Source organism: Nipponia nippon, unplaced genomic scaffold, assembly GCF_047370975.1.
Source record: "Nipponia nippon isolate SJK-2023a ecotype South Korea unplaced genomic scaffold, ASM4737097v1 scaffold_52, whole genome shotgun sequence".
Classification (NCBI taxonomy): domain Eukaryota; kingdom Metazoa; phylum Chordata; class Aves; order Pelecaniformes; family Threskiornithidae; genus Nipponia; species Nipponia nippon.
The window spans coordinates 224673-242584 of record NW_028262372.1 but is presented as its reverse complement, the minus strand read 5'-3'; the positions used below and the strand labels follow the sequence as shown (position 1 = coordinate 242584).

Genomic DNA, 17912 nt, shown 5'->3' with positions numbered 1-17912 from the left:
GGCTGGGAGTGTGCAAGGGCTCATGCAAGCAGCACCCCTGCAAGGGTTCGAGCATGCAATGCCCCGTGCAAGGCCGGCAGCGTGCAAGGCGCCGTGCAAGCAGCACCCCTGCAAGGGCACGAGCGTGCAAGGCCCCGTGCAAGGGCATGAGCGTGCAAGGCGCCGTGCAAGCAGCACCCCTGCAAGGGCACGAGCGTGCAAGGCCCCGTGCAAGGCCGGCAGCGTGCAAGGCGCCGTGCAAGCAGCACCCCTGCAAGGGCACGAGCGTGCAAGGTCTTGTGCAAGGCCGGCAGCGTGCAAGGCGCCGTGCAAGGGCACGAGCGTGCAAGGCGCCGTGCAAGCAGCACCCCTGCAAGGGCACGAGCGTGCAAGGTCTTGTGCAAGGCCGGCAGCGTGCAAGGCGCCGTGCAAGGGCACGAGCGTGCAAGGCGCCGTGCAAGCAGCACCCCTGCAAGGGTACCAGTGTGCAAGGTCTTGTGCAAGGGCACGAGCGTGCAAGGCGCCGTGCAAGGCCGGCCGCGTGCAAGCCCCGCCCCCGCCCCCCGCCCCCCCCCTTTGCGCAGCCCCCTTTGCGCAGCCGTCCCCCTCCCCCCGCTCCCCTCCCCTCCCCTCCCCTCCCCCCGCCGCAGCCGCAGCCGCCGCCGCAGCCCCCGCGCGCCCGGGCCCCCCCGCCCCCACCCCCGCGCGCCTGGGGCCCCCCGCCCCCGCCCCCGCGCGCCCGGGGCCCCCCGTCGCCCCCTCCCCCCCGCCCCTCGCCCTCCCTCCCCTCCCCCCGCCATGAAGGACCGGACCCAGGAGCTCCGCAGCGTGAGCGGGGGGGGGCTGGGGGGGCTATGGGGGCCATGGGGGGGGCTATAGGGGCTATAGGGGGCCATGGGGGGGCTATAGGGGGCCATGGGGGGCTGTGGGGGCTATGGGGTGCCAGAGGGTCCTATAGGTGTCCTAGGGGGGCTATAGGGGGCTATAGGGGCTATAGGGGGCCATGGGGGGGCTATAGGGGCTATAGGGGGCCATGGGGGGCTGTGGGGTGCCATAGGGTGCCAGAGGGTCCTATAGGTGTGCTGGGGGGCTATAGGGGGCTATAGGGGCTATAGGGGGCCATGGGGGGCTGTGGGGGCTATGGGGTGCCAGAGGGTCCTATAGGTGTGCTAGGGGGGCTATAGGGGGCTATAGGGGCTGTAGGGTGCCATAGGGGGCTTTGGGTGCCATGGGGGGCTGTGGGGTGCCATAGGGTGCCAGAGGGTCCTATAGGCGTGCTGGGGGGGGCTGTAGGAGGTTAGAAGGGGCTATAAGGGGCTATAGGGGGCTATAGGAGGCTATAGGAGGCTATAGGGGGCCATAGGGGACTTTGGGTGCCATGGGGTCTATGGGGTGCAGTGGGTGCTCTGGGGGCTGTGGGATGCCATAGGGTCCTATAGGTGTGCTAGGGGGGCTATAGGGGGCTATAGGAGGCTATAGGGGGCCATAGGGTGCTTTGGGTGCCATAGGGTGCAATGGGGTGCCGCAGGGTGCAATAGGGTCCTATAGGGTGCTATGGGGGCTATAGGAGGCTATAGGGGGCCATAGGGTGCTTTGGGTGCCATAGGGTGCAATGGGGTGCCGCAGGGTGCAATAGGGTCCTATAGGGTGCTATGGGGGCTATAGGAGGCTATAGGGAGCTATAGAGGGCTAGAGAGGGCCACAGATTGCCATAGGGTGCAATAGGGTCCTATAGGGTGCTATGGGGGCTATAGGGGGCCATAGGGTGCTATGGGGTGCAAGGGATGCTAGGGGTCTGCAATGGGTGCTGTGGGGTGCTGTGGGTGCAGTGGGGTGCCATAGGGTGCAATGGGGTCCTATAGGGTCCTATGGAGGCTATAGCGTGCTATGGAGACTATAGGAAGCTATAGGGTGCTGTGGGGGCTATAGAGTGCAATGGGGGGCTACGGGGTGCATGGGATGCTCGGGGGGGCTGCAGTGGGTGCTGTGGGGTGCTATGGGGTGCCATAGGGTGCAGTAGGGTCCTGTAGGGTCCTATAGGGGGCTATGGGGTGCTATAGGAGGCTATAGGGTGCTCTGGGGGCTATGGGGTGCTATAGGGTGCAGGGGATGCTCGGGGGGGCTGCAGTGGGGTGCAGTAGGGTGCTCTGGGGGCTATAGGGTGCAATGGGGTGCTATAGGGTGCAGGGGATGGTCGGGGGGCTGCAGTGGGGTGCAATAGGGTCCTATAGGGTGCTCTGGGGGCTATAGGGTGCAATGGGGTGCTATAGGGTGCAGGGGATGCTCGGGGGGGCTGCAGTGGGGTGCAGTAGGGTGCTCTGGGGGCTATAGGGTGCAATGGGGTGCTATAGGGTGCAGGGGATGCTCGGGGGGGCTGCAGTGGGGTGCAATAGGGTCCTATAGGGTGCTCTGGGGGCTATAGGGTGCAATGGGGTGCTATAGGGTGCAGGGGATGCTCGGGGGGGCTGCAGTGGGGTGCAGTAGGGTGCTCTGGGGGCTATAGGGTGCAATGGGGTGCTATAGGGTGCAGAGGATGCTCGGGGGGGCTGCAGTGGGGTGCAATAGGGTCCTATAGGGTGCTCTGGGGGCTATAGGGTGCAATGGGGTGCTATAGGGTGCAGGGGATGCTTGGGGGGCTGCAGTGGGTGCTGTGGGGTGCAGTGGGGTGCTGCGGGTGCATTGGGGTGCGATAGGTGCAGGAAGGTGCAGTGGGTGTTGGGGGGCTGCGGGGGTCGCAGCGGGTGCAGGGGGTGCCGTGGGTGCTGTGGGGTCCTTCAGTGGGGAGCTGTGGGGTGCCGTGGGTGCTGGGGGGTGGGGTGTGGGGGTGCTGGTGGTGCAATGAGGTGCAGCAGGGCTTGCGATGGGTGCAGTGGGGTACGGCGGGGGCTGGGGGGTGCAATGGGTGCTGGGGGGGTGCCATAGGGTGCAGTGGGGTGCAGTGGGGTGCTGTGGGGTGCAATGGGGTGCAGTGGGGTGCTGCAGAGCTTGCAAGAGGGTGCAATGGGTGCTGGGGGGTGCAGTAGGTGCTGGGGGTGCAATAGGGTGCTGTGGGGTGCAGTAGGTGCTGGGGGGTGCCGTGGGGTGCCGTGGGGTGCTGGGGGTGTGCAGAGGGGTGCTGTTTGTGCTATGGGGCGCTATGGGGCGCTGTAGGGCGCCGTGGGGCGCTGTGGGGCGCCGTGGGGTGCAGTAGGTGGGTGCTATGGGGCGCTATGGGGCGCTGTAGGGCGCCATGGGGTGCTATGGGGCGCTGTGGGGTGCAGTAGGTGGGTGCTATGGGGCGCTGTAGGGCGCCGTGGGGCGCTGTGGGGCGCTATGGGGCTCTGTGGGGCGCTGTGGGGCGCGGTGACACGTGGGGGGGGGGGGGCGCGTGCGGGGGCTCCCTGGCCCCCGGGTCCCCGCAAGGGGCGGGGCCTCCGCCAGGGGATCACCCCCGGCTCAGCCAATCGGCTGCGGGGATCCCTCCGGTGGCACCGCCCCCTATGCAAACAAGGCTGCCCCCCGCCCCCGGCGGCCAATGAGCTGCCGGGAGAGCCGCTGCATGCAAATGAGTGTTGGGGAGTGGCAGGGAGCCGGCAGCCAATCAGGAGGGAGCATGGGGGGGTCTTTATGCAAATCAGGCATGGCGGGAGCCAATGGCGTGAGGGTGGGCTGTGGTGCAGGGGTGGGGCTATGCAAATGACGCCCCCGGCAGAGGGGATATGCAAATGAGCCGGGCAGGTTAATGGAAAGGCAGGTGGGGGCGGGCACCTGTATGCAAATGAGCCGGGGCCAAGCAGCCAATCAGAAGGGGCAGCGGCAGGGAAGGATCAGGCCATGCAGATGACTCACGGCCCTCGGCCAATCATGAGGCGCCCGCGCTCCGGGGCAGCCAATGGCCTTCGCCCTTCATCCCCACCGTATGCAAACGAGGCGGGGGGGGGGCGTAGCCAATGGGCGGGAGGCGGCGAGGGCGGGGCGCGGCCCCGCCCCGCTGAGCCCCGCCCCCGCAGGCCAAGGACAGCGACGATGAGGAGGAGGTCGTCCACGTCGACCGCGACCACTTCATGGACGAGTTCTTCGAGCAGGTCGCGCCCCTATAGGAACCCCCCCACCCTATAGGAACCCCCCGACCCCCTATAGGGACCCCCCGACCCCCTATAGGAACCCCCCCGACCCCCTATAGGACCTCCCTGACCCCTATAGGAACCCCTCGACCCCCTATAGAGCCCCCAGAGCCCCTATAGGTACCCCTCGACCCCCTATAGGAACCCCCGACCCCCTATAGGAACCCCCCGACCCCCTATAGGACCTCCCTGACCCCTATAGGAACCCCTCGACCCCCTATAGGACCTCCCTGACCCCTGTAGGAACCCCTCGACCCCCTATAGAGCCCTCAGAGCCCCTATAGGTACCCCTCGACCCCCTATAGGAACCCCCCGACCCCCTATAGGAACCCCCCGACCCCCTATAGGGACCCCCCGACCCCCTATAGGACCTCCCTGACCCCTATAGGAACCCCTCGACCCCCTATAGAGCCCCCAGAGCCCCTATAGGTACCCCTCGACCCCCTATAGGAACCCCCCGACCCCCTATAGGACCTCCCTGACCCCTATAGGAACCCCTCGACCCCCTATAGAGCCCCCAGAGCCCCTATAGGTACCCCTCGACCCCCTATAGGAACCCCCGACCCCCTATAGGAACCCCCGACCCCCTATAGGACCTCCCTGACCCCTATAGGAACCCCTCGACCCCCTATAGGACCTCCCTGACCCCTATAGGAACCCCTCGACCCCCTATAGAGCCCCCAGAGCCCCTATAGGTACCCCTCGACCCCCTATAGGAACCCCCCGACCCCCTATAGGAACCCCCCGACCCCCTATAGGACCTCCCTGACCCCTATAGGAACCCCTCGACCCCCTATAGGACCTCCCTGACCCCTGTAGGAACCCCTCGACCCCCTATAGAGCCCCCAGAGCCCCTATAGGTACCCCTCGACCCCCTATAGGAACCCCCGACCCCCTATAGGAACCCCCCGACCCCCTATAGGGACCCCCCGACCCCCTATAGGACCTCCCTGACCCCTATAGGAACCCCTCGACCCCCTATAGAGCCCCCAGAGCCCCTATAGGTACCCCTCGACCCCCTATAGGAACCCCCCGACCCCCTATAGGACCTCCCTGACCCCTATAGGAACTCCTCGACCCCCCTATAGGACCTCCCTGGCCCCTATAGGAACCCCTTGACCCCCTATAGGACCTCCCTGACCCCCTATAGTAACCCCTCAACCCCCTATAGGGACCCCTCGACCCCCTATAGAGCCCCCAGAGCCCCTATAGGTACCCCTCGACCCCCTGTAGGGACCCCGACCCCTATAGGAACCCCCTGATCCCCTATAGGGACCCCCCGACCCCTATAGGGACCCCTGACCCCCTATAGAGCCCCCAGAGCCCCTATAGGAATGCCCCACCCCCTATAGGAACCCCTCGACCCATATAGAGCCCCCACAGTCCTTATAGGAATGCCCCGACCCCCTATAGGGACCCCTCGACCCCCTATAGAGCCCCCGCAGTCCCTATAGGAACGCCCCCACCACCTATAGGGACCCTCTGACCCCTATAGGACCCCCGACCCCCTATAGAGCCCCCAGAGCCCCTATAGGAACGCCCCGACCCCCTATAGGGACCCCTCCAGACCCTACACGGACCCTATAGAGCCCCCAGACCCCTATGGGGCCAAAGACTTCTGCCAGACCTTCCATGGAGCCTATAGCGCTCCCTCATCCCCCTATAGGGCTGAGGCACCCCCCCAGACCCCCTATAGGAGCTGTAAACCCGCCCCCGGACCGTATACGGGGCTGCACACGCACCCCCGCGCGCCCTGTGTGTCCCCACACCCCGGTCCCCGTACGTCCCGCCACACGCCCGCTCCGCGGCCCCTCTACGTGCCCCGTACGTCCCCCCCGCGCGCGCCGTACGTGTCTCCTGTCCTCCTACGTCCCCATGGCGACCCCCCGCGACCCCCCGCGACCCCCCGTGACCCCCCGTGACCCCCCGTGACCCCCCGCGACCCCCCCGCAGGTGGAGGAGATCCGGGGCTGCATCGAGAAGCTGTCGGAGGACGTGGAGCAGGTGAAGAAGCAGCACAGCGCCATCCTGGCCGCCCCCAACCCCGACGAGAGTGAGCGGGGACACGGGGGGCGGGGGGCCGCGGGGGGACACCGTGGGGACACGGGGGATGGAGGGACACCAGGAGCCGGGGACACCGTGGGGACACGGGGGATGGAGGGACACCAGGAGCCGGGGACACCGTGGGGACACGGGGGATGGGGGGACACCAGGAGCCGGGGACACCGTGAGGGACACGGGGGATGGAGGGACACCAGGAGCCGGGGACACCGTGGGGACACGGGGGATGGGGGGACACCAGGAGCCGGGGACACCGTGGGGACACGGGGGATGGGGGGACACCAGGAGCTGGGGACACCGTGAGGGACACGGGGGATGGGGGGACACCAGGAGCCGGGGACACCGTGGGGACACGGGGGATGGGGGGACACCAGGAGCTGGGGACACCGTGGGGACACGGGGGATGGAGGGACACCAGGAGCCGGGGACACCGTGGGGACACGGGGGATGGGGGGACACCAGGAGCCGGGGACACCGTGGGGACACGGGGGATGGGGGGACACCAGGAGCTGGGGACACCGTGAGGGACACGGGGGATGGGGGGACACCAGGAGCCGGGGACACCGTGGGGACACGGGGGATGGGGGGACACCAGGAGCTGGGGACACCGTGAGGGACACGGGGGATGGGGGGACACCAGGAGCCGGGGACGTGGGGGATGGAGGGACACCAGGACAGCCACCACGGGGGGGACACCAGGAATGGGGAGGGAAAGAGGGGGGGTGACAGCAGCGGGGTGACACCGGGGGGGTGACGTATCCCCATCCCCCAGAGACGAAGCAGGAGCTGGAGGACCTCACGGCCGACATCAAGAAGACGGCGAACAAAGTCCGCTCCAAGTTGAAAGGTGACCTCGCGGCGACCATCTCGGGGCGGCCATCGGGGCGGGGGGGGGTCTGCACGATGGCGGTGGCCACCTTGGGCGGGGAGGGGGTGGCCAACCCCGCCCCGGGGGAGGTCAGTGACGGAGGACGGGGTCGCGCCGTCCTCTCCTGCAGCCATCGAGCAGAGCATCGAGCAGGAGGAAGGGCTGAACCGTTCCTCGGCCGACCTCCGCATCCGGAAAACGCAGGTATCCCTCCTCCCCACCGCCCTCGCCCTTCCTCCTCCTCCTCCTCCTCCTCAGCGGCCGCTGGCGCGAGGTCCCTCGCCCACGCCGCGCCCTCCCCGCGTCCCCAGCACTCGACGCTGTCCCGCAAGTTCGTGGAGGTGATGACGGAGTACAACGCCACCCAGTCCAAGTACCGCGACCGGTGCAAGGACAGGATCCAGCGGCAGCTGGAGATCAGTAGGTGGCGGGGCCGGGGTGGGGCGGGACGGAGGAGACGCCGGGGTTGGGGGGTGTCACCCACCGTCACCTCCCCTCTCTTCGCAGCCGGCCGGACCACCACCAACGAGGAGCTGGAGGACATGCTGGAGAGCGGGAAGTTGGCCATCTTCACGGATGACGTACGTGAGGCCTCTCTGCCCCACGGCCCCCGGAGGCCCCCAGCCCCCAACGGGGTACCCAGAACCCAACGAGCCCCTGCGCGGGGGCCAACGGGACGCCCCGAACAGCCGCGTCCCTTGAAAACCAGAAGGTCCCCTGGGGCCTTTTGAGGGACCTGGTGCCCATTGGGTCACCCGGAACCCATTGGGTCACCTAGAACCCAATGAGACGCCCCCAAATCATTGCATGACCTAGAAGCCATTGCCTATGACCTGCTGGGGGACCTGCGGCCCCATTGGATCGTCTCCAGCCCAAGCAGCCCCGCCCTACGCTCCCAGCTGTCTCTCCTCCCTCCTCCCAGATCAAAATGGACTCGCAGATGACCAAACAGGCCCTGAACGAGATCGAGACGCGACACAACGAGATCATCAAGCTGGAAACGAGCATCCGGGAGCTGCACGACATGTTTGTGGACATGGCGATGCTGGTGGAGAGCCAGGTACGGGGGAAGGGGCGGAGGGAGGGCTTGGACCCGCCCGCGTTGGGGTCGAGGACCCGCACAAAGCCCCCAGCGAGGTACCGGATCCCGTGGATCCCTCCTTCCCACGGAGGAACAAAATTTGAGGGATCATTGGATCGTCTAGACTCCATCGAAACTTCTGGAGCCCATGGGGTCATCTAGAACCCATGATCAAAAGCTCTCAAGCTCACCAAGAGACCGTTGGGTCACCTAGAACCCTCCAAAACACCAATTTAGTGTTCATTGGGTCACCTTGACGCCATCGAAAGCGCTCGAGCCCACCAAGGGTCATCTAGAACCCACCAAAACCCATTATCGGGGCTCATTGGCTCACCTGGATGCCATCGAAAGCTCCCGAGCCCACCAAGGGTCATCTAGAACCCACCAAAACCCACTATCAGGGCTCATTGGCTCACCTGGATGCCATCGAAAGCTCCCGAGCCCACCAAGGGTCATCTAGAACCCACCAAAACCCATTATCGGGGCTCATTGGCTCACCTGGATGCCATCGAAAGCTCCCGAGCCCACCAAGGGTCATCTAGAACCCACCAAAACCCATTATCGGGGCTCATTGGCTCACCTGGATGCCATCGAAAGCTCCCGAGCCCACCAAGGGTCATCTAGAACCCACCAAAACCCACTATCAGGGCTCATTGGTTCACCTGGATGCCATCGAAAGCTCCCGAGCCCACCGAGGTGCTGTTGAACCACCTAGAACCGGTCGAGCCCCCCATCCTGGACGCCAGCGTGTGTCCCCCGGGGTGCCAGCCCAGGGCGCAGCTCAGGGTTGGGCTCTGGCTTTTCAGGGCGAGATGATCGACCGCATCGAGTACAACGTGGAGCACTCGGTCGACTACGTGGAACGGGCCGTGTCGGACACCAAAAAAGCCGTAAAGTACCAGAGCAAAGCCCGGAGGGTGAGTGATGGGGTGGGGTGGGCACGGCGTGGGGGGGTGGGCCGGGAGCCCGGGTCCTCAGCGCAGGGGGGGCTTCTCCTGCTCCGTAACGCTCCTCTCTTCTCTCCTCTCTCCTCCCCGCGCTGCCCGGACGTCTTTTTTTTTTGGGGTAACGTAGAAGAAAATTATGATCATAATTTGTTGCGTGGTGCTGGGGGTGGTCTTGGCCTCCTCCATCGGGGGCACGTTGGGCTTGTAGGGCCCCCGGTGCGCCCCCGCGGCAGCAATTAACGCCCCCCTCTCCTCCTTCCCCCCCCCCCTCCCCCCGGTAACGAGAATAACCACATAAGCGAGAATAAGAATAAATTAAGAGACAATTGTTCATGCGAACGGACATAACAGCACGTGGTCCAATCACCCGCCGCCCCCGTGGACCAGAGCGGCCCGGCCCGGCCCGGGGCCGGCAAATCTAAGCGGCTCGTCGGCCTCCATCCATCCCATCATCCTGCTCCCCATTTGCCCCGGGTCCTCCCCACTTCTCCTCGTTTCGCCCCGCTCCCAGAACCCCCGCCACCCCCATCTCCCATCCATGCGCTGTGCTTGGGGGGGGGGGGAGGGGCGGGGGGGCGCCTGGGGGGCAGGAGGCGGCCCTAGAGGGGGGCTCTGGAGGGGCAGATGGGTCAAGGGGGGCCCCGGGGCTGGGGTCAGGGTGAGCTGAGAAGGGGGCGCCCCGGGGTGGGGTGGACGCTCAAGAGGGGTCATGGGTTGGCCCGGGTTGACCTTTGGGAGCGATTATGGGGGCAGTTGGGTTGGGTTGACCCCAGAGAGGGGTCATGGGTCGAGGTGACCCTAAAGACAGGTCCACGGGTCGGGGTCAACCCTAAAGAGGGGCCGTGGGTCGGGTTTGGAGGCCCCGAGGGAAGGATTTGGGGGACAGTTGGGTGGGGTTGACCTCAGACAGGGGTTATGGGTCACGTTGACCCTAGAGAGGGGTCATGGGTCAGCCTGGTTTGACTGTAGGGAGCGGTCAGGGGGCGGGTTGACCCTAGAGAGGGGTCAGGGGTCGGGCTGACCCTAGAGAGGGGTCACTGGGTCAGGTTAACCCTCGAGAGGGGCCGGGGGCCAGGTTAGGAAGACCCTAGGGAAGGACCATGGGGGCACTGGGGTTGGGTTGGCCCCGGCGAGGGGCCCTGGGCTGGGCTGGGGCAGCCCGGCCCTCGAGGGGGGCTCACGGGCAGGCCCCCCCGGGGGGTCACGGGTCAGGCTGACCCTAGGAGAGGCTGATGGGTAGGGCTGGGCTGACCCGCCCGGGGCGGGGGGGTGGAGGGCCTCCCCCGCTGCTCTCTGGTCCCGGGGGGGGTCACCGGGGGCTTCCATGGTGGGCAGGGGTGACTCTAGCCCATTCCCACCGCGCATCTGAGGCGACGTCATTACCCGCCCGACTAACCTGCTAACCACCCATCTAAACAGCTAACCACCACCCATCCAGCCAGCTAACCAACCAGTTAACCAACCACCCGACCAGGTAACCACCGCCCATCCACCCCGATAACCCATCCCAACAGTTAACTGCCCACCCCACCAGCTGACCAAACGCTCATCCACCCAGCTAACCACCCACCCACCCACCCACCTAACCAAATACCCATCCAAACGGCTAACCAATCACCCAATCACCTAACCATCCACCCAACCAGCTAACCAGCCACCCATCCAACCAGCTAACCAATCACTCAAACAGCTAACCGCTCATCCAACTAGCTAACCAGTTGCTCAACCAGCTAACCAACCGCCCAGCCAGCTACCCGCCACCCATCCAACCAGCTAACCACCCACCCATCCACCCAAAGAACTAACCAACCACCCATCCAAACAGCTAAGCAACCAACCAGCTAACTACTGCCCACCCAGTCAGCTAACCAACCGGCCAAGCACCCAACTAACCAGCTAACTACCCACCTGACCAGCTAACAGCCCATCTGACCACCCATCTAACTGCCAGCCATCCAACCAGCTAACCAACCGACCACCTAACTAACCTGATAACTGCCAGCCAGCTAACCAACCCATCGCCCAGCTAACCAACCAGCCCATTGCGCAGCTAACCAGCTAACCAACTGATCCATCGCCCAGCTAACCGACCAGCCGATCACCCAGCCAACCGCCCATCTGGCTTACCGCCCACCCAACTAACCAGCCGCCCCCCCAACCAGCTAACTACCCACCCACCCAACCGGCCTGTCACCCACCCGACCAACCCACCAACTGCCCGACAGCTCAGCCTCCTGCCCAATCACCCGCTGACCCAACTGGCCAATCAGCCACTTGCCCAACTGCCCAACCAACCAGCCAACTGCTCCTCCAAGCACCTGACCAACCACGACTTAGTCACCGCCCACCCGCTGGCCTGACTCAGCAACCAGTCACCCACCCAACCACCCCACTGGTGACCCAACCACCCCGTCACCCACCCAATGACCCCACTGATGACCCAACCACCCCGTCAACCGCCCAACTACCCCATTGACAACCCAACCACCCCGTCAACCGCCCAACCACCCCGTCAACCGCCCACCTACCCCACTGATGACCCAACCACCCCGTCAACCGCCCAACCACCCCACTGACGACCCAACCACCCCGTCAACCGCCCACCTACCCCACTGATGACCCAACCACCCCGTCAACCGCCCAACTACCCCATTGACAACCCAACCACCCCGTCAACGGCCCAACCGCCCTGTCAACTGCCCAACCGCCCCCTCGATGACCCAACAGCGTCATCAACCACCAACCACCCTGTCAATGAACCAAGCACCCCGTCAACTGCCCAGCCACCTCTCAACCACCCAACCACCCTGTAAACCGCCCTGTCAACCGCCCAACCACCTCTCAACCGCCCAACCACCCTGTAAACCGCCCTGTCAACCGCCCAACCACCCCTTCAATGACCCAACCACCCCCTCAGCGACCCAACCACCATCAACGACCCCCACCAATCACCACCCATCTACCCCCTCACCCGCTCCCCCCACTGCACCCCCGGCCGAGGAACCACCCCCACTTAGATTTCCCGCCCCGCGGGGGCCGCCGCAGCGCCGCCGCGCCCCCGCGCTGCCCCCCGCCCCGCGCCGCGGGGGGTCCGGGGGGGTCCCCCGCCCCCGAGCTCTGTATCGTCCCCTCGTGGTCTGTGATGTATTTGCTACGAAACCCATGCCACAAACGCACCCGCCTCCGCCTCCTTCCTTCCTCCTCCTCGGGATGGGGCGGGGGGGGGGCACGGGGCGGGTCCCTACGGCTCCTATATGGTCCCTCCAGCCCCCTATAGCGGCCACGGGGTCCCTATAGCTCCCCCGACATCCCTACAGCTCCCTATAGCTCCTATATGGCCCCTACAGCCCTCCCATAGTGGCTATGTGGTTTCTATACCTCCCCTGACATCCCTACAGCTCCTTTGTATTCCTAGGGGTCCCCCAAGGGTCCCTGCAGCTCCCTATAGCTCCCATAAGGTCCCTACAAGCACCTATAGCCCCTTACAGCTCTCTATAGCCCCCTTATTGCTCTATATGCTATCAAGCAGCCCTATATAAAATCATACACGCATATATAGCTACTTATAGTCCTATACAGCTCCCCGTAGTCCCACGCGGTTGCCTAAAATGCCATACAGCCCCGTATAGCTCCCGCAGCACCTACAGCCCTATACAGGACCCCATTGGTCCATAGTCTCCCATACAGCCTGCACAGGGCCCTATAGCCTCATGCAGTCCCTATAGATTTCTATAGCGTAATGTAATCTTGTACAACCCATGAGCTCCCTATAGCCCGACACATTCTCTACAGCTCCTATAGACCCTATAGAGTCTCCAACAAGGCTATAGAGCCCATACGTCCCCATACAGCCTCCGTGGCTCCCTACAGCCCCCTACGGCTCCTATAGGTCTGCAGAGTCTCCGACAGCCCCACACGAGGTCCCGCCGCCCCCCACCATTCCCTATAGCTGCTATAGGTCCCCAAAGAGCCGAGACCGACGCCCAGACGCCCAGGTCCCTCGGACGGGGGGGCACGAAACGGGGCCGTTTCCTTACAAATTTAATTGGGCGCCGGGAGGGCGGGGCCAAGGCGCCGGGAGGGCGGGGCCTGGACGCCGGGAGGGCGGGGCCTGGACGCCGGGAGGGCGGGGCCAGGGCGGCCGGGTCCCCTCCGTTAGGGGTCCGGGAGGTCGTCGGCGAGCAGCATGGGGGAGCCGAGCTGGAGGTCGCGCTGGAGGCTCTCGAGGGCGGCGGGGCTCAGGCGATGGACCTCCAGCCAATCGGCGAGCAGCGATGCCGAGAGCGGCGCCGAATCGCCTTGGCTGCGGTGGGGAGGGGCGGGGGGTGTCCTCAGCCCCAACGCCGGGGTCTTCGCCCGGACGCCGGGGTCCCCTCCCCGCCCGGACGCTTGGGTCCCCGCTCACCTGTCCTTGGTGTCCCCCACCATGTCCAGCGATTGGCTGAGGAACTCCTCCAGGTCGAAGCCCACCCCGTAGCCGGCCCCGCTTCCCTTGGGGGTCACCGAAAAGACGGGGGGCAGCAGGTCCTCCACCTACGGGGGAGATGATGATGAGGATGATGAGGATGGAGGCCAAGCCACGACGCCAGGGTCCCCCCCCCCCGGCCGGGGGACACCTGGGACCCTCACCTGCGACTTGGAGAGCTGCTGGGTGACGGTGGCCACGTCGGGGTCTGCCGGGAGGGGAGCGGCGGGGGGCTCCGGCCAGACCTCGGGGCCCGGCCAAGTTTCGGGGGGTCCCCCGCAAGGTTGGGGGCAAGGGGGAGGAGGGGCGGGGGGACGGGGAGGGGGCGGGGGGCGAGGGGGGGCCCCGTCCCGCATCTTGGTCCAGCGCTCAAGGAGGTGACGGTCGTCGTCGGTGAGGACGAGCCCCCGGAGCCCCTCACCGCGGCCTCGGGGCTCGCGTCGCTCCCGCTCCCGTTGCTTCTTCTCCCGCTCCTTCGCCCGCTCCTGCCGCCGCCGGCGCTTCTCCTCCCGCTCCCGCTGCCGTTCCGCTGCCGTCACCGGCTTCCGGCCCTCCGGCACCTCCGGGGCCGCGCACGGCGGCTCTGAGGGGAACGCAGGAGATCAGGGACGGAGCCACCAACCCAACCCAACCCCAACCTCAACCCAACCCCTGGGACGCAGGAGTCCGGGGATGGAGCCACCAACCCAACCGCAACCAACATCTGGCAACCAAGAATTTGGGAAGGCGCCCCCAACCCAACCCTTTAACGCATCGGGGGACCCAGGAGCCCCCGCCGCACCCCAGCCCCTCGGGGGACCCCGGCCTCCAGGCGCCCCTCACCTTTGCTCTTGTTCCTCATGGCCGACTTGAGCAGAGCAGCCTTGAGGGCGGCCTTGGTGTCGTCGGAGATGGCACCGTCCCGCTTGGGTGCCACGGGGGCCCCTGGCTCCGCCTTCACCCGGGGAGAGTCCATTGGGCAGTCGGGGGCAGGGGCGGGGCCAGGGCTCGGCATGTCCACGTCAGCGCAGGGCCAGGCGGGGCCAACACTGGTCACTGTGGCATTGGACACGTTGACATTGGCTGCGTTGACGTTGGCCATGGTGGCGTTGACGTTGCCCATGGCGGCGTTGGCCACATTGACATTGCTGTTCATGGTGGCACTGATGTTGGCCATGGCAGCGTTGGCCATGCTGACGTTGGCCACGTTGACGTTGGCCATGGCAGCATTGGCCACGTTGACACTGGCGTTGGCCACGGTGACGCTGGCATTGGCCATGCTGACGTTGCCCATGTTGATGTTGGCCATGTTGACACTGGAGTTGACCACGTTGACGTTGGCCATATTGACATTGGCGTTGGCCATATTGACATTGGCGTTGGCCATGCTGACGTTGGCGACGTTGACGTTAGTTGTGTTGACGCCAACGTTGGCCGCGTTGATGTCGCCCATGGGGACGTTAACGTTGGCCATGGCACCATTGGCCGAGTTGACACCGACACCGGCTCCGCCGGCTGTGCTTTCGGTGCCGCCGGCCGGGGCGAAGGCAATTTGCCGCCGGATACCGTCACGGCGGGCATGGAAGTCGGCGATCTCGGCCACGATGGCCGCCTTGATCTCCTCCTTGGTGAGCGCCTGGCGGTCGAAGGCAAAATCGAAGGCGGGGACGCACTCGGGCTCGTCCTCAGGGTCGTGGTACTTGGCCAAAAATGGGTGCCGCAGCGCCTCGGCCACTCCCACCCGCTCCCGTGGGTCAAAGCGCAGCATCCGACCCAACAGCGCCAACGCCGCCGGCTCGGCGTCGCCGAAGAGGCTCTCCCAAGGCACCGCCGGCCGCGGCGGCAGGCTCTGCACGTACGCCCGCACCCGTTCGGCGCCGATGGCAGCCATGACGGTGGCCGGAGGCGTTCCCAGCACGGCCATGATGAGCTGCAGCTGATGGACATAGTTCCTGCCGGGGAAGAGCTGCCGGCGACCCAACATCTCGGCGAAGATGCACCCAACCGACCACATGTCAATGGCGCGGGTGTAGCGGTGGAGCGAGAGCAGCAGCTCTGGCGCCCGGTACCAGCGGGTGGCCACGTACTCGGTGAGGAAGGCCTTGGCGTGCCGCGGGTCAGCCCCCAGCCCCCGGGCCATGCCGAAGTCCCCGATCTTCAGCTCGCAGTTCTCGTTCACCAAGAGGTTGCTCGGCTTCAGGTCGCGGTGGAGGACGTTGGCCGAGTGGATGTACTTCAGGCCCCGCAGGAGCTGGTAGAGGAAGTAGCGGACGTGCTCCAGCGTCAACGGCTGCGCCGAGTGGATGATCTGGTGGAGGTCGCTCTCCATCAGGTCCAGCACCACGTAGCTGCAGGCAGGAAGGGGGACCCAGGCGTCCGGGAGGGGCTGGAGACGTCCCCGTGGGCACCGCCCCGCCCCATGAGCCCCGGTGGCCAGGTGGGCTCCATCCCACGTGTCCTGCTGCCCCCCGGGAGTGGCCAGGGGGGCTGGGAACGTCCCTATGGGGGCCACCACCACCCAACGGACCCAACTGGCCAAGCGGGCTCCATCCCACACGTTCTCCTGCCCCGCAAGAGCACCCAGGAGGGGATGGAGACGTCCCTGTGGGGGCCACCACCACCCCACGGACCCAGGCATCTGAGGGGACACCGTGGCGGGGACCCAGGCATCCGGGGCACGCACACGGAGCGGAACTCGCCGTAAGGGACGGTGGGCTTGAGGATGTCCTTGATGCCGATGATGTTGTCGTGCTTGAAGTGCTTGAGGATCTTCAGCTCCCGCAGGGTCCGCTTGGCGTTGGTCACCACGTCAAAGGCGTTGGGGATCTTCTTGATGGCCACCTGCTGACCTGACGTCCCACGGACCCAGGCGTCCGGGGGGCTCGTCACCCGCCCCGACGGCCCCCAGGGTGCCCACCCGAGCACCCAAGGGGACGCGGGCGTCCGGGAAACCTCCACCCAAGGGGACCCAGGCGTCTTGGTGCCCCCCAATCGCCCACCCAAGGGGACCCAGGCGTCCGGGAGCCCCCCGATCGCCCACCCAAGGGGACCCAGGCGTCCTGGGGGGGCCCAGGCGCCCGTCTCACCGGTGTCGCGGCGTCGGGCGGAGCTGACGACACCGTAGGCGCCGGTGCCGATGGTCTCGATGACCTCGTACTCGTCCCCCACCTCGAAGGTGACGTCCAGCGCCCGCGCCTTCAGCAGGGCCAGGGGGCCCCCGCCGGCCCCCGAACCTCGCCCGGGGGGGTCCCGCCGGCCCCCGGCCTCCGCCTCCGGCTCCGTCATGGCCCCTGCGCCACCTCATCAGGGCACGGAGCCGGGGACCCGGGCCCCACATCTCCCGGCCCCACATCTCCCGGCCCCACATCTCCCAGGGCCCCACATCTCCCAGGGCCCCACATCTCCCAGGGCCCCACATCTCCCGGCCCCACATCTCCCAGGGCCCCACATCTCCCGGCCCCACATCTCCCGGCCCCACATCTCCCAGGGCCCCACATCTCCCGGCCCCACATCTCCCAGACCCCACATCTCCCGGCCCCACATCTCCCGGCCCCACATCTCCCAGACCCCACATCTCCCGGCCCCACATCTCCCAGGGCCCCACATCTCCCAGGGCCCCCACCCGCCCTCCCCACACCCCACAGCGGCCCCGGGAGAGGCCTCAGTCGCCGCAGCGATGGGGCCGGGGCGGTTGCCATGGCGATGGGGCGGTTGCCATGGGGCCGGGGCGGTTGCCATGGCGATGGGGCGGTTGCCATGGTGACGGGGGGGGTCAAACCCCCCCAGGGACCACTCACCTCCTCCTTCCCCCCCCCCCCCCCCCGGGCGCCGCTCCCGCCGCTCCCCGCGGCGCCCGGATATGACGCCGCCCGGCCACGCCCCTCCCCTTCCACCGCCACCCCCCCCAATCAGCGCCTTGGCCACGCCTCCCCGCCCCGCCCCGCCGGCGCTCCCTTCCACTCACCGCTTCCCCGGCCACACCCCTCCGGCCACGCCCTCCCCTCGCTCCCGCCGGCCAATCAGCGCCGGGGGAGGGCGCGGCCAAGCGGGCCACGCCCCCTTTCCCCTCATTCTTCCCGCTGTTGCTATGGGGCGGGCGTTGCTATGGGGCGGGCGTTACTAAGGGGGCGTTGCCATGGGGAGGTGGAAGGGGGGAGATGGGTAAAGGAAGTGGCGTCACAGTGGGCGGGGCTTGGCCGACGGACACGCCCCCTTCTCTCTCGGCCCCGCAGCTTGGGGGGCGCCGGGAGCTCCCCCCCCCCCCGCCCCCGGTGTGGACCCGGGCCCCACCGCGACCCCCAGGCCCCGGGGGGGGGACCAGGCCCCCAGGCCCCACCGCGACCCCCAGGCCCCGGGGGGGGGACCAGGCCCCCAGGCCCCACCGCGACCCACGGCCCCAGGACCAGGCCCCCGGGCCCCACCGCGACCC

At 66.8% G+C, this 17912-nt stretch overlaps 2 protein-coding genes across 6 annotated transcripts; one reads left to right on the top strand and one right to left on the bottom strand.

Annotated features, from left to right (window-relative positions):
- The first annotated feature begins 763 nt into the window (after positions 1 to 763).
- STX1B (syntaxin 1B) lies at positions 764 to 11248 on the top strand. The gene is made up of 10 exons (XM_087735205.1): positions 764 to 807; positions 3969 to 4043; positions 6036 to 6135; positions 6916 to 6990; positions 7142 to 7215; positions 7323 to 7431; positions 7519 to 7592; positions 7934 to 8071; positions 8899 to 9009; positions 9167 to 11248. Exons 1-10 carry the CDS (start codon positions 778 to 780, stop codon positions 9245 to 9247), a joined length of 867 nt encoding a protein of 288 aa, XP_087591331.1. The 5' UTR covers positions 764 to 777; the 3' UTR covers positions 9248 to 11248.
- A 1815-nt stretch (positions 11249 to 13063) lies between these two features.
- On the bottom strand, positions 13064 to 17299 carry MAPK7 (mitogen-activated protein kinase 7). 5 transcript variants are annotated; one of them, XM_087735098.1, is made up of 7 exons: positions 17281 to 17299; positions 16570 to 16773; positions 16167 to 16332; positions 14327 to 15831; positions 13669 to 14087; positions 13445 to 13572; positions 13064 to 13342 (listed from the first exon to the last, which is right to left on the bottom strand). In XM_087735098.1, exons 2-7 carry the CDS (start codon positions 16766 to 16768, stop codon positions 13195 to 13197), a joined length of 2565 nt encoding a protein of 854 aa, XP_087591224.1. In that variant the 5' UTR covers positions 16769 to 16773; positions 17281 to 17299; the 3' UTR covers positions 13064 to 13194. The 5 variants fall into 5 exon arrangements, with proteins under 5 accessions (XP_087591224.1, XP_087591223.1, XP_087591225.1 ...); XM_087735097.1 differs by lacking the exon at positions 17281 to 17299 and having other exon boundaries at positions 16570 to 17000; XM_087735099.1 differs by lacking the exon at positions 17281 to 17299 and having other exon boundaries at positions 13926 to 14087; positions 16570 to 17000.
- Positions 17300 to 17912: the final 613 nt, after the last annotated feature.

Coding starts and splice junctions, on each gene's coding strand:
- STX1B (XM_087735205.1), top strand. CDS start 778: ATGAAGGACCGGACCCAGGAGCTCCGCAGC. Junction 7,216..7,322: donor TCCGCATCCGGAAAACGCAG/GTATCCCTCCTC, acceptor CCGCGTCCCCAG/CACTCGACGCTGTCCCGCAA. Junction 9,010..9,166: donor ACCAGAGCAAAGCCCGGAGG/GTGAGTGATGGG, acceptor GGGGTAACGTAG/AAGAAAATTATGATCATAAT.
- MAPK7 (XM_087735098.1), bottom strand. CDS start 16,768: ATGACGGAGCCGGAGGCGGAGGCCGGGGGCCGGCGGGACCCCCCCGGG. Junction 15,832..16,166: donor TACGGCGAGTTCCGCTCCGT/GTGCGTGCCCCG, acceptor TCCTGCCTGCAG/CTACGTGGTGCTGGACCTGA. Junction 13,573..13,668: donor AGCAGCTCTCCAAGTCGCAG/GTGAGGGTCCCA, acceptor TCTCCCCCGTAG/GTGGAGGACCTGCTGCCCCC.